Source organism: Atractosteus spatula, chromosome 16 (assembly GCF_055471065.1).
Source record: "Atractosteus spatula isolate fAtrSpa1 chromosome 16, fAtrSpa1.hap1, whole genome shotgun sequence".
Classification (NCBI taxonomy): Eukaryota; Metazoa; Chordata; class Actinopteri; order Semionotiformes; family Lepisosteidae; genus Atractosteus; species Atractosteus spatula.
Window position 1 is genome coordinate 14,923,720 of NC_142721.1, and position 17,780 is coordinate 14,941,499.

At 42.3% G+C, this 17,780-nt stretch overlaps 1 protein-coding gene across 1 annotated transcript in view; it reads right to left on the reverse strand.

Annotated features, from left to right (window-relative positions):
- ano3 (anoctamin 3) overlaps positions 1-17,780 on the reverse strand; it is a 114,145-nt gene that overhangs the window by 25,771 nt on the left and 70,594 nt on the right. Inside the window, exons 4-14 of the mRNA XM_088935120.1 lie at positions 13,363-13,490; positions 12,558-12,713; positions 11,824-11,924; positions 10,944-10,988; positions 9,443-9,574; positions 7,102-7,208; positions 5,924-5,979; positions 5,038-5,159; positions 4,602-4,736; positions 2,481-2,577; positions 19-79 (exon numbers count right to left, since the gene is read on the reverse strand). Coding sequence (XP_088791246.1) covers positions 19-79; positions 2,481-2,577; positions 4,602-4,736; positions 5,038-5,159; positions 5,924-5,979; positions 7,102-7,208; positions 9,443-9,574; positions 10,944-10,988; positions 11,824-11,924; positions 12,558-12,713; positions 13,363-13,490 — 1,140 coding nt within the window. The remainder of the gene's footprint in view (positions 1-18; positions 80-2,480; positions 2,578-4,601; positions 4,737-5,037; positions 5,160-5,923; positions 5,980-7,101; positions 7,209-9,442; positions 9,575-10,943; positions 10,989-11,823; positions 11,925-12,557; positions 12,714-13,362; positions 13,491-17,780) is intronic.

Below are 17,780 nucleotides of genomic sequence, written 5' to 3' on the forward strand. Positions count from 1 at the left end.
ATGATTAACTTAACTTACCCCATATTGCCATGAAAATAGCAAAAAACACTGTCCCTCCGTTATCAAAGAGATGCGTCACCTGAGGAAACAGAAACACACAGTGAGGCCCCGTCCTCCAGCAGCCATATCGCCCTGCAGCTCCCAGCTGGCCAACTGGAGCTCAGCAGTGTGAGCCTGGCCAGTACCTGGATGGGAGACCTCCTGGGAAAGCTGAGGCTGCTGCTGGAAGAGGTGTTAGTGGGGCCAGTAGGGGGCGCTCACCCTGCAGTCCGTGTGGGTCCTAATGCGGCAGTATAGTGATGGGGACACTATACTGTAAAAAAAAACAGGCGCCGTCCTTCGGATGAGACGTAAAACAGAGGTCCTGACTCTCTGTGGTCATTAAAAATCCCAGGGCGTCTCTTGAAAAGAGTAGGGGTGTTACCCCGGTGTCCTGGCCAAAATTCCCAGTAGCCTTTACCAGTCATGGCCTCCTAATAATCCCCCTCTATGAATTGGCTTCATTACTCTGCTCTCCTCCCCACTGAGAGCTGGTGTGTGGGGAGCGTTCTGGCGCACTATGGCTGCCGTCGCATCATCCAGGTGGGGCTGCACACTGGTGGTGGTGTAGGGGATCCCCATGACCTGTTAAGCACTTTGAGTGGCGTGTCCAGAAAAGCGCTATATAAGTGTAAGCAATTATTATTACTATTATTATTATTATTATTATTATTATTATTTTTATTATTATTATCATCATCCTCAGCCACTGAAATAAATAAAGCAGGAAGATAAATGAAAAAGAAAAAGTTATCCCTTCCAAGATAAATTCCCAACACTTCCAGTTAAAGGACAACGGCCATGATCCCACCTTAAATATTTAAGCCAGATGATAGCGGCTTGGATAACAGAGCACATGTGATGTACAGCAGTTGTTTTAAAAAGTAATAACAAGACAATCCATACGTTTTCAGGTGGCACAAAGAGATGGGATCACAGAATATTCATTTATTCAGAATGTGAGATATGAATCAATGCAGTTCTTTGGAAGAAATGATTATGGAGGAGCATTACTGTGCTGAAGATAGTGTGAAAAAGATACTGAGAAGTCTGCCAAACCAGTTAGTGACTGGCCTGGGTTTTCACTTCTACATGAGCACAGCTGTAGGGGATCTCATGCATGGCAGGAGACCTCTATGTTATCAAGAGAATGAGAAAAGCAATTTGGATACTTGGGAAAAAAATAAACTTCTCTTTTTCAATTCCCATGTTCCGGGTCTATTGCTAAAACGTGCACTATAGGGACTCAACACTAGAGAGCATACTTTGCTAACGGTAATGTCTGACTGCTTTGATCTAGGCTTGTTCACTTTCTAGGTCTACTGGCTCTTTATTCCACAAATTTTAACAAAGTCTTTTGTTTCTTAACTTATGACGAATTTACAGCATACTGTAACTCCCAATGCAAATTTCTGTAAAAAAGATCTTAAGAAACGGATAGTGGCCACACTTACACATTTTGTAAAAAACACTGAAAAAGCACACTGAATAAAATTAAAGCAGAGCACTGTCATTCTAGATGTGGCACTTTTACATCACATCAACATCAAGAGCCTTTATGTGCAGTATTTGCACACTCTGCACGTGCCAGGCTACTGAGTACAGCTGTAACTAAGTGGCAATGCAGACTGGCAATGGGCATCCATAACCAGTCCTCGGACCCGGACCCACAAAAACACAGCACGGCCTTTTTTCAGGAACCACGGGTCGGAGGAGTTCAAGCGAACCAAGAAAAACCATTGGCAAAACTGCCTTCTAACCCCAACTCGCCACTGAAGCTGGAGCGTGTCTCAGGACTGTCGGTCCCAGGGGATGCAGCCTCACTCAGACGAGAATCGGGGTGACATTGGAAGACTGCAGTATCGGGGGGAGCGCGGTGCCTCCTTTTAATCGCCACTTTTGATTCTAGCGGATTAGAAGACTCAACCATGTACAAACCACATGTGTATCCCAAAATGTGTTCAGTTCAGTCTTGCTTCTTACAAAAATGTTTAGATGAGATCAGATCACTTTATTGGCCATATAAAATTTCTTGCATTAGGAATTTGTCTTTTCGCATATCCCAGCTTGCTCTTCATGAGACATACAGACAGGGAGAGAGGCTTGGGGTCAGAGCGCAGGGTCAGCCATTTATACAGCACCCCTGGAGCAGTTGGGGTGAAGGGCCTTGCTCAGGGGCCCAGCGGAGTAGGATTCCTCTGCCAGCCATGGGATTTGAACCAGCAACCTTCCAGCCACAGGCACAGATCCTGAGCCACAGTGCCACCACTCCACCCCAGTGCAGCTGGAGGAGGGGTCAATCCCCAGCTGTGACTCCCAGCGTATTTCACTTTGTTTCCTGTTTAAAGATTCATGAATGCAGGAGCCCTATTTCCCACAGTCTTTAGTGCGGTGCTGCAGCGTGGCTCCAGGTTCAAGGAGAACGACAGGGAAGGCCTCACCTTGGCGAAGACGCAGCTGTCGCTCAGCCTCCAGGAGGTGCAGTTGCGTTCACACATGGGGCACATGATGGTGGTGTTGGCCTCACAGATCTCCTTGCTGTGTGGGAAGAGCAAGGGGCAAACGGAGGTGAGGATGGGTCAGATGTATAGGGGACAACATGCTCCACAAGAGACTATCTAGGGAATACTGTTGTATTCTCTTTTGCTTTTTAAATTTGCAATTTACAATAAGTACATAAAACATTAAAAAGGTACAAACAAGAGGTGGTGCTTCACCACGTCTTGCTTCATTTAGCTGCTGATAGCTTAAAGATCCAAGAATCCCATCTCTGCATCCATAAAGCTAGCATCGGCTTGAAGCATCTGATTAGAAAGTGTCGGTCACCCACAGTTCTACAGTTCTGTGTATAAGTGCCTACTGTTCTTTGTCCTGAATGCTTCTGAACCTGATTCTCAGTTGTGTTCCTGTGTCCTTGTTTTGCTGCTGTTGTTGGAGATGTCTCAGCTGCCTTGGTCACGGCCTGTCTGAATTTTAAGTACTTGAGTATAGTACTTAAGTACTATTTGAAGCCCATCCACATGTGCTGTGGTATATATTTATATACAGCACAAGCAAGGGGCTTAATACAGCTTCAATAGTAAAATTACACAAATACATGTATCAAGTATATAAGTACATGAAGTTTAGATATTCTTGGGTGCATCTTGAACAAATATATAGCTCTGTGCTGATCTTAATTCTGAGATACATCCAGATGGTAGTCTATCCACAATACAGCTGTGACTGATTGACATCTGCCAGCTCCCGTCTTATTTATATTGGATTCAGGAAGGGCCAATGCCATTTCTATGATCCTCATCTTCTTAAAATCACACACAGTTGTTCCAGAAATTCGGTGGTTTTGTTTGATGCAGAAGATAATTAAACATCCGAGAAACACAGCCTTTAAATCCTTTGAAATGCAAACAAATGTTTCGCTGAGGGATCTCATTTGGTCATGCGCTGATATTTTGTTATCCATTTATTTAGTGAAAAAATAGCCTTCCAGGCAATTGAGTTCTGAAACATTGTAAGACAGCGAGTAAGAAGGGAATAAGTGGATATAATTTCAGAGAGATCAAGCATTTCTTTAAAAAGCATACTGCATATTGAAAAGGTATGTGTCGTCACATACCTCACCTTTAAATTTAAGAGAGGAAATAAAACACTATTGATGCTTTTAGATCTTCTGATTACCTCTAAAAATCATTTTTCTGTTCCCAGAATGGAAGTTTTTTGCTATGTTGCACAAACAGGACATTTCTGGACCAGAGAGAAAACGTTTAAAGACACCCAGTGAAAGATCATGGAAACCCATGCTTAAAAAAAATGGTAAAAAGGCATTTTATTACTGAGTTGTTAAAAATGCTGTACAGTAATATGAGTCTTCCAACTTCATATTGATTCAGACATGCAGAGTTTCGCTTTTCCTGGAGTGTAGTATCATATTCAATAGGTTCTCATCAGAAACAAGTCAACAGGCCAGAGAAACAAGTAGCAACCTTTGACTGGATTTCAGGCCTGGAAACCTTCTTCAACATGAACGCATCACACATGTGCTTCAGACCAGCAGATGTGCACCTGTGCCCAACAGGGAGGGTAAAGGGGTAACAGCACCAAAAAAGAAAACTCTATATGCACAGGAGCAGGCCCCTGCAACAGACTCAGGAGCTATCTCTCCTCCATGAGCTGAAACACAGAAATCATGCCAAGAACATCCAGTACCTTGAGTGTGAGAGCAATCAACTTCTGTACGGCTGTACCGAGAACAGGAAGGAACTTCTTTACACAGAGGATTCTGGGAATATGAAACAAGCTACAAAGCCATTTTAGTCAAAGCAACAAAGGACCAAGGTAAAACCAGTACTGTGGATTCTAAGAAAGAGGAGGAGCTGGAGTAGATCAATAAATTACTAGACTTCCAGATGGGGTCAGAGTGGCCTTGTAGCATTTCGGATGCTCTTGTGCCCACGAACTAGCAAGCGCGGCGTGCACGGTAAGGAGCAAGACAGCATTGAGAGAAAGCAGAGGGAAAACGTGGCAGAAACGTGCCCCTCCTGCCTGCTGCTGCCTCTGCTCACCTGACTTGGCTGGAGTCCATGGTAAAGAGGCCGTACAGGAAGACGAAGAGCCCCACCAGGGCAGCGGGGATCAGCATGCCCGTGTACCAACCCAGCCAGGCGAAGTACAGGCCGATCTTCTCCCCGAAATACCGCCTGCGGGGTCAGGAGGGAGCAGGAGGCAGAGAGTGAGCAAGGCAGCCAAGCAACCGGCAGCACACGTCACACAAACGTCAGTGCTATCCGCATTACTGGCGCTTACAGGCCCATCGGTGCAACATACAGAAACACAGTGTGTTAAAAAGTTTAAAAAAATGGAAACCAAGTTCAATGCCATTATGCCTGGGAAAAGTCATAACACTGCACTCAGTGCATCACGTTAGGCTATGCTCTTGGTGAGAGTGTGCTGCTTCACTGTGGTGCACTGACTGGTGTCTCATTTCCAGGAGAAACTTGCCTGATGAGATCCAAAGGCTGGTACTTGTACCACATCCCCCAGCGGGCCCACCTCTCGTAGAGCAGGTGCCTGTGATTCTGGGCTCCGTAGGTCTTGATGGGGTGTCTGCTTTTGTAGCTGCCCTGCCGCCACCCAAAAGCACAAGGCCGAAAACTGTGAAAGCGGCTCTACAGCGCCTCCTTGAGGCTGACCCAGAGGCTTCTCTAAATGACTAAGGGGGGAAAGGGGGCTCATGAAGAAGAGGGTGAGCATGAAGTGTCAATTTAAGCAGTGAGGAATGTTGTACGGACACGGACATGTCCAGTACTGAAGTAAAAGAAACTCTAGACATGACTGGACTCATGAATTCCACTTGGTGGCACTGTAGTAGTCCTCTGTAGAGAGAACATTGTTTCTAGAGGGGCCTTCAGGTGAGCAGGCATCATAACATCATTATAAAAATAAAAATATAATGAGATCAATTAAGCAAAGGAGAAAATACAACTAAACCACAAGGTCCCATGTGTGTGCTGCTCAGCGTTACCCTTGCCACACTGAAAAGACAGCCGGCCTTTTGACAGAGGGAGAACTCTGTTGTTATTCAGCTCAGATTCAATCTTATAAAGCAGCCGAAAAGGAAACTCTTGTCATCATATTCGACTGTGGACGAGTCACGCTCCAGCCACAGTGAGGTGGCTTCTCTGTTGTCGCTTAAGGCAACACGCGATTGAACTGCAGTGCCATTGAGCGGCATTAGACACGCCTTTATCTTTTTGATTCACAAACAAAGGGCTTAAAGTGTAAGACTAGGGTGGGACATCCTCCACCGGTCAGCACAGAGTAGACACAGGGGTTTCATTCATCCACTCAATGTCTCAATCCTGATTTAAAAGCCCGGTAATTTTACCTCATGAGGTGGGAAGGCGGCTTCATAAGTCCCGTTGCCTAGCAACCGGTTGACACCTACATTGTAAGAAAAGAACACAGTGTTTTTTTGTATACAAAAAGACAAGGAGGCATTAATGATAATAATACAGGGCTCTTTTACCAGGTACAAGGACAAATGACTTGGCTAGAAGTGGGTGAGCTCATCAATGACAAAACCACTACGCTCATCCACTATAGACTTTAAATCAAGTTAATTTGTTTCTCGTCTGAAGTTAGTCTGGCATTTATTTTAGATTTTTACAACCCCACATAACTGAGTCATTATATGCGATAAAATATCAAAAAGAGTGAATGTAAGGCCAAGTATCAAAGAGAAATAAATTACTCTGTACAGCCCATCCCAAGGGGAGAAATGAAAAACACGACAGAGCTAAAAGCTTTACATATAGAACTGAGCATGGACTTTGTGATCGTTCGGTGTTTTTTTATACTGCCTCTAAAAAACATCTCAATATAAAAAAGCACATATTAACATGAATAAAATCAGAAATTTAATTCAGAAATGAATGTAAGGTATATAAACCAAAAAACAGTCTTTCTAAAAATGTACAGCATGATGTCAGGGCAGATTTATAAGTATCCTTAATACCTTGGTGGAACATACTGTACGACTCATCAAGCATCTTAAAGCAAGATGGGATTTACAGAGAAGAAATCAGGATAACGTACTTGTATATTGCAGAAGTCATCTCGGAAAAGGACAGAATTCTGAATTGACAAATTAACGTCTTTCAATTTAAGGGCAGTTTTAAGAACCTGTCCCAAATTGCACCCAGTTAACATGGAGTCATTTAGTTATCCTGGACATGGCAGCAAAAAGCCCTGTGCTGTCACATGTAGTCTGTTACAGCTGTTATATTCCGTTGTATTACAGTTCTTGTAGTCTATGCTTACACCTGTTGTTGTATTGTAGCTACTGTATTTTGGTCTGCTCTTTCACCTGTTGTATTACAGCTGTTGTATTCTGCTCTCACAGCTGTTGTATTACAGCTGTGGCAGTCTGCTCTTACAGCTGTTGTATTACAGCTACTATATTGTAGCCTGCTCTTGCACTTGTTGTATCCTGCTCTAACAGGATCCTTCTGATGTTACAGTCCCCTCTTGCTGATGTTATAGCCCTGTGATGAAGATCCTTACCCATTTTTGATTTTCCATCCTCGTATTTTGTACGCTGCAGGACATGGTGAACTATTCTGCTTCGTGTGGAATTGGAGAAGAATGTTTCTTTGTTGTTGATTGTAAAGCTGAAAATGAATGAGATACAAGTGGACACATTTGTGAAACTCTTTTAGGGTCCTGAAAAGCTGAAATTGTTTTAGTCCTTTTGTATGGAGCCATCTGAAAGAGAATTATAGAGTTCTTTAGCTATAGAGCTAAAGAGAAAGAACTACTGTATATCCTTCTCGAGAGCTTGCACAACAACGTTTTAAATTCTGAAAAAATAATTAAGTGTGCTATATTCCTGAAACTTTAAGAAAATGAATGCAATCTTTAATTCTACCTTGATTCCTCAGTTAGTTTCCTTCCATTTTTAGAACAGCACTGTGTTGCATGAATCACATTTGGAAAGCGTACCAAGGCGAGAACACGGAAACACTCTGACATGCCTATTTGCACTGACTAACCCACATCTGTCTGCCTATATCCTGTGATCCCTGTGATCCAGACACACTTGGGTTTCTGACTGCAAGCTGTCAGTGGTGTCAATCCTCAGTCATGCTCTGTCATCTGTGAAACATCTCCATTCCATTTTCACAAGTATCTTAATTAAAAGTGGAAGCTTGTCTTAAACAGCACAGTTTGCACTGAAGGGAGAACTGACGCAGTTCTCACTCAACAAACTACAAGCCCAGAGTGTTTGCAGTTGAATAAGCTCTGAATGGAGTTCTCAATGATTAACGCTATATGCTCAGAGGGGCATAGCAAATCACAGGCATAGCACCGTGAGAGTACCAAAACCAGCTCCAGCTCCCCCTTCTCTGTCAAAGCTTTAGGAATCCTGATTACAGCCAGTTAATGAGACGGTTTTGGACAGTGATATCTGGACTAGGGGGCTGTGCCTGCACTAATGACTCCTGGTGGTCAGCTTATCTAAACCTGATGTGGCAGAAAGACAGTGAGCTATAAAAGGGAATTAATCTACAGTGCTGCTCTGACACTGAAGAATAATGAATAATGTAAGGGGAAAATAAATCCTGTTGCTTTATGATCCTTTAACCTTCAGTCTGTTAGCAGGATTTTGAAAGCAAAATATTAGAAATACAGCCACTGTCTAACTGAAGTTAGGTGATGAGCCTGGATTTGCAAGACACTTCATGAAAGTAGAACAGGAGGACCATTCACAGGGTTTGTTCAATTCAGAAAACAGAACCTTCATTGGTGCTAGAAAGAGCGAAAGAACTGGAGCTCACAGCACAGCAGAGCATGAGGGACCCAGATGACTGTTCTAGCTAGGAGCCTAGCAGATGCGTAGTTAAATAACTGCAGTTGTGTAACAGCTGAAAAGCAAGCCAGAACCTACACATAACATTTGTTACCAGGCAGCCATTTTGCTTTATGTTCTGAACAGAATCACAGACTTAGGAAACACAAAGAGAGAGTCTCTGCCCGGACTGGCCAGCCAGGCTTGACAGTGGCTCAGCAAAATATTCAACCACATAGGGGAACACAAGGGGCTGGAAGAAAGCCTGATTTCTCCTGAAAAGCAGCTGTCTCCTGCGCAAACAGTTCACGACACAATAATAATCTCATCAAAATCAAGGGCAGTGATAACGTCTGAAAACTCAGGCATGAAGAACGAAATCACTTGTTGTTTTTTTTTTTAACTGAGTTTATTTTTTAGTCTTCCCTCTGTCTACTGCCAAGACTGACACAGGATGTTTGGTGCAAAACTGGTCAGTCAGACGTTTTACCTCCAGTTGGCTTCAGAGAAGTGAAAATGAAATGCATGGTATGATGATGTCACTGCCTGGGACTCCCAGGGGGCATCTAGCCTCCTATCTGTGTCACAGGGTGCTACCCTTGCTGGCCAGTGGCCTGGATGCTTGACTGTGTATGGATTGGGGGGTTATGGGTCCCCCATATGCATCAGCGAGATTAACACCTATCGGTCCCCGAGGTGTCCACTGCCTTGCTGAGGAGGAGTTTAGCAGGGCTATTGTGAGCTTGTCCCTCATCTGGGCTGAACAGTTGAGGAGCTTGGAGGTGCCAGAGGTGGCAGCTTGAAACCCCTGTACTAAACCAGCTGGAATAAAGACATCAACACCCAAAGAAGGCTCCACAGCCGAAACGCCGTGTTTCTTTTCTTCTCTTTTCAGCAGGGAATAGACCTGTACTTGTTCCTTTGCCACCTACGCATGCTGATGTGGCTCCCTGCTTGAACTACTGTTAAGGCATAAAGCCGTTGTGGCCACATGACGCCTCAAAGGTGCAAGACGGGGGACTGGATGTGGCAGGGGGGTGGGAGGGCTTGACCTACTGGTGCATGCGTGCCGTGCTGAAGGGGGCGGTGTAGCAGTCCGTCTCCTCCAGGTCGGGCAGGGCCTCCTTGTCCAGCTGCATGGGGTTGCGTGGCAGCCAGCTCTTCAGCTTCCTCCAGTTCCGCTGAAACCTGGGACAGAGGGAGGCAATGGGGGGGGGGGGGGGGTTATAGTGTTGCTGCCCCACCTGGTCTAAACTGCAGCACACCGTGCTACTGTCACTGCTGTGAGCAATCGCTCCTCCCAGCTACCAGCTAACGCACAACAGGGACAGTGTTTGTCAGGTTAAACCTGCACACACTCCTGTTGCTGCAAAATACTTTTCCGCTGCAGGGCGGCCAGAGGGATAGTGCAGGAACAGCTGTTGTGCCTCCACATTTAGTTTGTGGCATAGAAAAGAATGCTTTCCACTTTAAAGACTTTTATTTCTTACGTGTCCAGTCTTTGTTTACAAATCTACCCATTTGAATGCTTTTTTTCAAATACATACACACAATATTATCCATGCCATCAATATGTGTGTATCAATATGGACATTTTTTGCTGACTCAGTCTTTCCAGGTAGAACTCTATTGTTTTCACCAGCTATGGCTATCTGGAATCTATGAATCTTTGCCACATTTCTCTGCCATTTTCTTTCAGATCAAAGAGGAAGCAAACAGTAGGTGCGCACCGTCCCTCTCTTTTGTGCCCAGCTAGCAAAAGTAATCTTCAGCCAGAAGCTATTAACACTACAAAGAGGATATCAGAGGTCGGCAGACATGACAGCCAAGATTTCCCAGCAGTTCTGATTAAGAGCCTAGCAATATTGTCCAGAAAACCTTTATGCACCCTCACTGAATAACTGAAAAGGGAATGGTACTAACTAAACGGCAATCATAAAATAATAAGGAAATCTATTGCTGGCTTCTGAAAGTTAATACCTAAGATTTAATAAAATTAATGTCAATGTTAGTCTGTAAAGTAGGCTTTATAGTTTTTTATACTTTATTGTCAGTGGGGAGGACCTGCAGCCTCCAATCGGAAAAGCTTCGTGAGGAATCACAGTCCTTGATACTTCGAGGAGTCAGTTTGGAAAGTATTAAGCTCATCCACACTGGCTGCTCTCTGTTGGCTGCTCCTCCGCCTTGCAATCCCATTTCAGAATCTTTTGAGCTTTCATCAGCCCCGGTTTTCCTAGCGTCAGCTGAGAGAGAGAGAGTGAGCTCTCTGAGTGATGTTTGTGAAAAGGATCAGAGTGTTTAAACGTCTGTAATCAATCTGACACAGCTAATATGGCCACAACAAAGAGGATTATAGTAATGAAAAACCAATGAAGCACTCGAGCATGTGCCTGGAGGCTTGTTGGTGTGAATCATGCAAGCTGGCTGAAAGAGTTTCTTTAGTTGTAAGCATGAATGGGCACCTATGCATACATGAACACGCATATGTGTGCATGATCATTTGACTGTTTGCCTGTGTAAATTAGACGGGGAATTAAATTTCGCAGCACCCACCAACCTGCCCATGGATTTGCACTTCCAGTCGGTGAAGTAACATTTTTTCCTAAAGGAACAGAAAGTGCCTGTTAGGTTTCTAGAAACTGCAGTGTACTGACATCTTCACCAGAGAGACATTTCTGCAAAGCAACCAGAAAGCAATTTATTGCTGTGCTCCTAAGAGGGAACTCTCCATATGCATTGGACACTCACTGACAATATGATATACTGTAAACTCAACAAATACATTGCTATATAGCGAGCAAGTACTGTATGTCAACATCAACATACGCTAATTACAGGTGAAATCTGGTGCAAAATAAAACTTAAAGCTCCACCAAAATGCAGCTCAGAACATATTAGATCACTGTATGATAATCATATATTCTGACCCATCTTGTTTTGAGCCATTGTGTAACAACTGCACACTGCCAATCTTAAAAATCAGTCCTATCGGTGGCCATAGATGATGCCCTCTGTATAGCATGTATCAAGGCCCCTGTGCTGATGCCTGCACATCAATGATGTGTTGAAACCATAGCTTTGCACGGTGATCATTGTAGGGTAAAAGCTGTTACCATTTAAATACAGTACATCAAACTCGTGATACACTAATTAACTCAATATCACAATAGACTAAGTCACATCCACAACACATCATATGTTGATAACATGCTATAGCAATAAAACACCCAAACACTACAAACACAATGACATATAAATAAAATCAACATCATTTCCCACTAAATTAAATATGAAACTATTAAGACATGATAAGTAAATACACCAACATCATGGTCATATTAACATCTGATATACTTTAACAAACAAACATAAATCCTCTATGTCTATTGCATTTACTCCAGACATGCCTCTCACTAATCTTTTTTTGCAAGGATTACCTGAATGGCATCCTTATGCTCATCTGCTCTGCATATTTACAGAGCGCTTCCCAGGGAGCGTGGATCTTAACGAACATGATGTCATTGTTAGTGAGCGAGGGCTGGAAAAAAAGCAGTCATACAAGGACATAAAGTCAAAGATCGAATCGTTCTATGGCGATGGAGAAAATACCTGGACTTAACGCTTAACGATTCCCAGAGCCAGAAAGTCAATTTGTGTCCTTCTTGGTGGTGTTGTTATAGTAACATGACGGAAAGGCATAGATCCTACTGTTTTTAAGACACTAGGTTCCTTCAATTTTGAAATTGTGAGAAAAATTACAATTGCGACCAATAACTTTTTAGAGTACATACCGTATGGCTAACAGACAAAACATAAAATGTGAAGAACTCCTTTCCTCTCTTGCTAAGTGCCTGATCCTTTCACCTCACTGCGGGTCAGTCTAACCCCCTTCTGAAAAACCACTTCAATAACTGAATCACCACCTCAAGAAACTCTAGGAGGAAGTTTGAGTCTCATTTGATATGGAAGGCTACCAAATCTGTCCGTTCTTAGCTGCACTCAAGTTTGGGAGACAAAGAGAGACGTTGGGCACATTGTTCCTCACTGGAATAAAGCTGGGTGGCCCTCAGGGTGGCTCCATGAGAGGAGTGAGTAAACGTCCTTATTTGTTCTCATAACATTTTGTTCTCACAGGGGGTAGACAAGGGAAAGACAGCAGACAGGACCTCACCTCCTTCTCTAGCATCAGCCCTTCGGCACGCAGGTTCCTCTCGAACGTGCACCGCTTTTCCACCTGCAGGCTGGACTTCCTGTAGACCAGGATGTAGTCGACCCGCTTCTTCCTGTCTCGAAAGAACAGCCCCGTTGGTGCCTCGGGCTGGCTCTCCTAAGAACGAACAGCAGTCCTGCTCACTACACACCCCCCAACAACAGAAGAGCCCCCTTGGGAAGTCCAGCCACTGAGGTTTGAACTGAACACAGGGGGGTTTGAACGTAAATGTGTTCATAATAGGTATACAGTAAATATAATTCCATTTGGAGAAAGCATCAGCTAAATAAATGAATATGAATTATTTACATAGACAAATGAGGCATCTGTCCTTTATGGATTGATAGAGCACCAAGAGAATCTTGAGAATCTGAGCTGAGAAAATGCAAAAGAGTTTTCCTGGATTAAATCTGATAAGGAAAGGGAGAAATCTGTGACACAATGGTGTTGTTTTTTTATTCTGTAACAATGACTTAGAAAACAATGCTAGAAGCACTAGCTCTGCTTTTTACCCTCCAGGATTTTGGAGGCATTCTTCTGTCCATCTGCCCCCCATTATAAAAGGTTAAGCAGCGACCGCACACAGTGATGAAAGCCCAGTCACGCATGGCAGAGCGGAATGACTCAATGGGAAACCTGAGTATAGAAGATGCAGCCTGACAGCCAGTAGGAAAGGAATCCATTTCAAACCTCCGAGATTCCTCGGCTGCTCTGGAGACCAAGAAGCTCCCCTCTGAAGGACACACAGAAAAACAGAGGAGCGTACCTGCAGTGACTCTGTGAGGGCTTCTCGTTTTGAACGAATGGTAGTTTTCTGGATAAGAAGCGACTGGTCCGTCCTGGAGTCATAGGTCCCCTGTTCAGATTCCTCTGTGTACAAGTCCTTCCCCACATCTGCTAGACAAACAGAAGCCAAAGCTATAAACTCATTGCTTTTCAGTTCACGGATTTCACACACTGTGCTCTCTGACTCATGGCCATCCTTGTGCTTGTAGCACACCACGAACAGTATATAGCCAGCATTTATAATGAACAAAGCTAGGCCTGTCGTATCCTGTCCCTCTCCTTGCACTCATCTGGAGAACAAAAAATATATAGCCCCACTTGGTGGTGAGAGTGGGATAATCTATATCAGTTATCTGTTCTTCCTGGAAACCTGTCCTCTAATTCTGCTAATTTACACACTGATTTGTTAATTGCTTAGCCTGGAAGGAAATGACTGTTTCCCACTGCTTTAAAGGGGAACTACAATGCTATTCTTATATTTCGGGGTTAGAAAGAATCAGCATTGATGAGTGCATTTCAGACTACAATAAAATTAAAATGTACACCGAAACTTGTAAATTCTTAGATTTACATGACAAAATAGACTAAATTTCCAGGTATGCACAGCGCTATGTTCTGCGATTTAGACGAAGGCAACAAAACTTCCTTTGATGTGTTGCGACCTTATTACATTGTAAAGAAGCAGGCTTGTGAATACATCTCTTTTAATCCAATAGAAATATTGGATGATTGAGACGGTTTTGCTGACAAATACGACTTACTTGTTAACTTTGTATACAGATCACATTGGAACATTCACTCGTACATCAGTCATTACAGTGACTAGTGAGCAGGAAGGGCTGCATCACGTCACAGTTCGTGGGAAATCAAATGCGACATACAGTACTTTCAAAAAGTTCACAATTTTGTGTTCACTTTGAAATTCGTATAATTTTTCTAGAACGTTAATGAATTTATTTTGTTACTGAGATTGAATAACTGGTCTGAGAAATCGGGACTGCAGTTGCCCTTCAATTACTGCAGGTCATTATAGCAGGTCTGCAAAAGTGTCCTTGGTCACTTTTCTACAGCTCTGCTAAGGAGTTAGTCTTCCTCTGTGTTTCAATTAGCTGTTATTGAATCAATGCTTATGGCAGTTTGTATAGGAAGGGGAGAAAGCTCTGGCACGAAATGGCACCAGCAGGGTTTAAATCACAGCTGCCGTTGACAGCAGGCAGTAATTATTCATTCTTAGGAGGGACTGCAATGCTTTGCTTGCAATTTTGCAAATTAAACAAAAGTAAAAACAACATAAAAAAGATATTAAAACTAGCGGTTGGCAGATGTAGGCTAATCGCAGCGATTTCAAAGCAATAAGTTTTCCTTCGGTGCCAAAAGGCATTTCTGAATAGTGGGGGTGAATCTGGGTACATCTTCCTGGCCAGTGATACACATCACCTTTTCTTTTAAAAACACATCAGACCATTATTAAGCAAATAGTGAAAACCTTACGGCCTTAAGCATTTGTTAACATTGGTGACCATCTTTTCTGAACATAAAATGAATTAGCTCTAATGCCAGTACAAATGTGCTTGGGCACAGAAAGACTTTCTGAAGAAGAGCTTTATTTTCTATCACTGATTGCTTTTATTCATTCTTGAACACCGATATAACATCTAGTCGAAATAATAATGGTAGACTGCACCGCAATGTGGTGAAGAGAGGGCGCGTCTAACTTTTTAAAGTCCAGTCCTCCTGCTGCTTCTACTGTCTGGTCAAACTGACCACTAAGCCTTAACCACACACTGAGATACAGTAATGTAACAGCATGCAGATGCAAAACACAATGGAATATTTTAGTTTTTGCACATTAATCAGTAATGAAAATCACTAAAAGAAAACAATCCATCTTCTTTACAATGTGGGCGTAATAAATCAATTTTTAAGCTAGGAGGCTATAGCCTCTTAATTTCCAAATGTGAGTTTCACGCTTGCTGACAGTTTCCCAGCACTGAAAAATGACTGGGCCTTTCCCCAGTTCTCTTAAAGAGCCCTTATTATGCCTAACCAGAATGAAGTGGCTTTTCAACAGAGCTTCTACCACAGAAAGATTCCTTTTCAGCACGTTATTAATATTGATGCCACGCGGGCCTCGATCAGGCTTTGAATTCTCACAGTTATTTTTTTCTATTCCACAGTTCCACATTTTGTAGGTTACCTCTAAGAAATGAAAAACGAAATAAAACAATGTCACTATGTAGGTCATAGAAACAGGTCTCCGATTTATAAAATTGTGTTCTTATGGAAAGGCTAAAAGAGTTATATCACCGCTAGAATTAATCACTTCTCCTCTCATGTTTTCTCAGACTGTTCCGCAGTGTGAAGACCTGAGTGGACTTATCCTGTCTCAATTCTTCATTTTCCTGAAATCGTAAATCTTTGTTTTGGACTCCATCTGTTTCATGATCTATTTCAAAGGCATATTTTGCTTGGCCAGGTGAATGTGCCCCAGAGCCCTTCTGCGATTTCTATACAGATCTTTTCAGTCCTAAACTCATCTTCTCTGAAAAGGCACTTTTGAAGAAACTTAGCAGATGTCAAAATGGATTGTGGCAGGAGATGCTGAGATAATATAATCCCCCCCACCCCCCCAAAATCCTTTATTTACATAATGCTGCCGAACACAGGCAGGTATATGTGTCTTTTAAATACATTATTTGCCAGCTCAGTTGTGCCTTTAGAATGAGGCTCTATCAAAATGCCACAGATGAAGAGATCACAAGGATAACAGAGGAAAAGATACTGCCCTGGGCTGTAACAAAAATAAAACACCTATATCCTGCACTGCGACAGTGCTTTATTGTTTTTAAATACCTGCAATTATAGTTTTTAGCCTATAGTTGCAGTCTGAGAATGTGCAGGATTGTTGTGCTAAGGATGATTTGATTTAAATTTACTGTAAGCTGATAGAATCTTTTTTTTTTACCCCAGTAAACTGTAATCACCTTCATCTGCATCCCATGCTATCAGATCTGTGTGATTAAATGTGTATGAACTCATAAATCTTTCTGAATATAAACACATCACCCACTTACACACCTTATCACCCTTTTCTGCATACTGTAATTCCAAAATATAATATTCATGTAATTAAGTGTAACTTTTTGTTAAAGCATGAAAAATGAATGCACTGTAGGAGATCCATTAGACTCTGACTCTGTTGTAGAAAAAAAAAATCTTTTGAGTTTTGCTACCAAAGGCCTTATAATAAAACAAAATACAGTATACAATGATTTAGGAGTGTTATAACTGTTGAGTGTTGGTGGTCATTTATCTCATTTATTTGATGGCCTCTCGCTGAGCAAATAACTGTCATTTATCCCTGGATTCCTCATTGGGAAGGAAGAGAACTGTAGGAAGTATTTCCCCAGAAAAAAATCCTTGGATAAAAGATTTGTTTTACTGTTACAACATCATTTTGTTATAAACCTGCTGCACAAATTAACACACGTGACCACAGGCAGAATGACAGAAATGATTATTATGAATGAATAATACACTATTTTGATTGGAGCTTTTAAAAACAAACATAGTCAATGGATAGGAAGACACAGTTGAAGCAGAGAACACAAACGCAAACTACGAGGATTCAAATCCTCTTAAAACAGCCATGTCTTTACACAGGAGGCTGTCAGAGTGAGGATCAGGATACTCAGCCATGTTGTTGAAGCTGGATGAGATCAACGGATTAATTAATGAATACAAAACAATCAAGCTATATGAGGCGAACAGATTCTGCCCTTTCTAACCTTTCTTTCATTATCATGACAAGATAAGCTTATCTTATTGTTCTTTATCAGCGATGTATTTGAGTACAATGATCCCAAACCACTGCACAGCGGATATCACAAAGGATTTCTCTGTAAAACAGGCCTGCAGTACTGCTGTCCCTGCAGTATCAACGCAATTACACCTCTGCAGAGCACAACAGGCATGCAACAGATAAAAACATAGCGCCGTGCGCAAGAAAGTAAAAGTGGGGAACACATACAGGAATTATGTATTAAGACATGGTGTTTTTAGTTTTAACCATGCACACTTCTTTCTACAATCATTTGTGATGTATTTGTTAAGCTACTGAAATTCAAACATAGCTGTATTTTTAATAAAAACTGTAGGGGGAATTTCAAAAATCCAATGCAGCAATGCCAAAAATATCAGTGCGAAGAAAAAAAAATCATTAAGGCTTTGTTTTTTTCATTCCACTGTGACAGATGCCAAATGTGCACAAACTACAGCACTGTATCTGTCACCTGTTTTATTGTTTATGATTTTTCAGAACAAATACCGACCTTTCTATACTGTATCCAATAAATTTAGATTTGTGAAATTCTATTAATGACAGCAAGTGAGTAGATC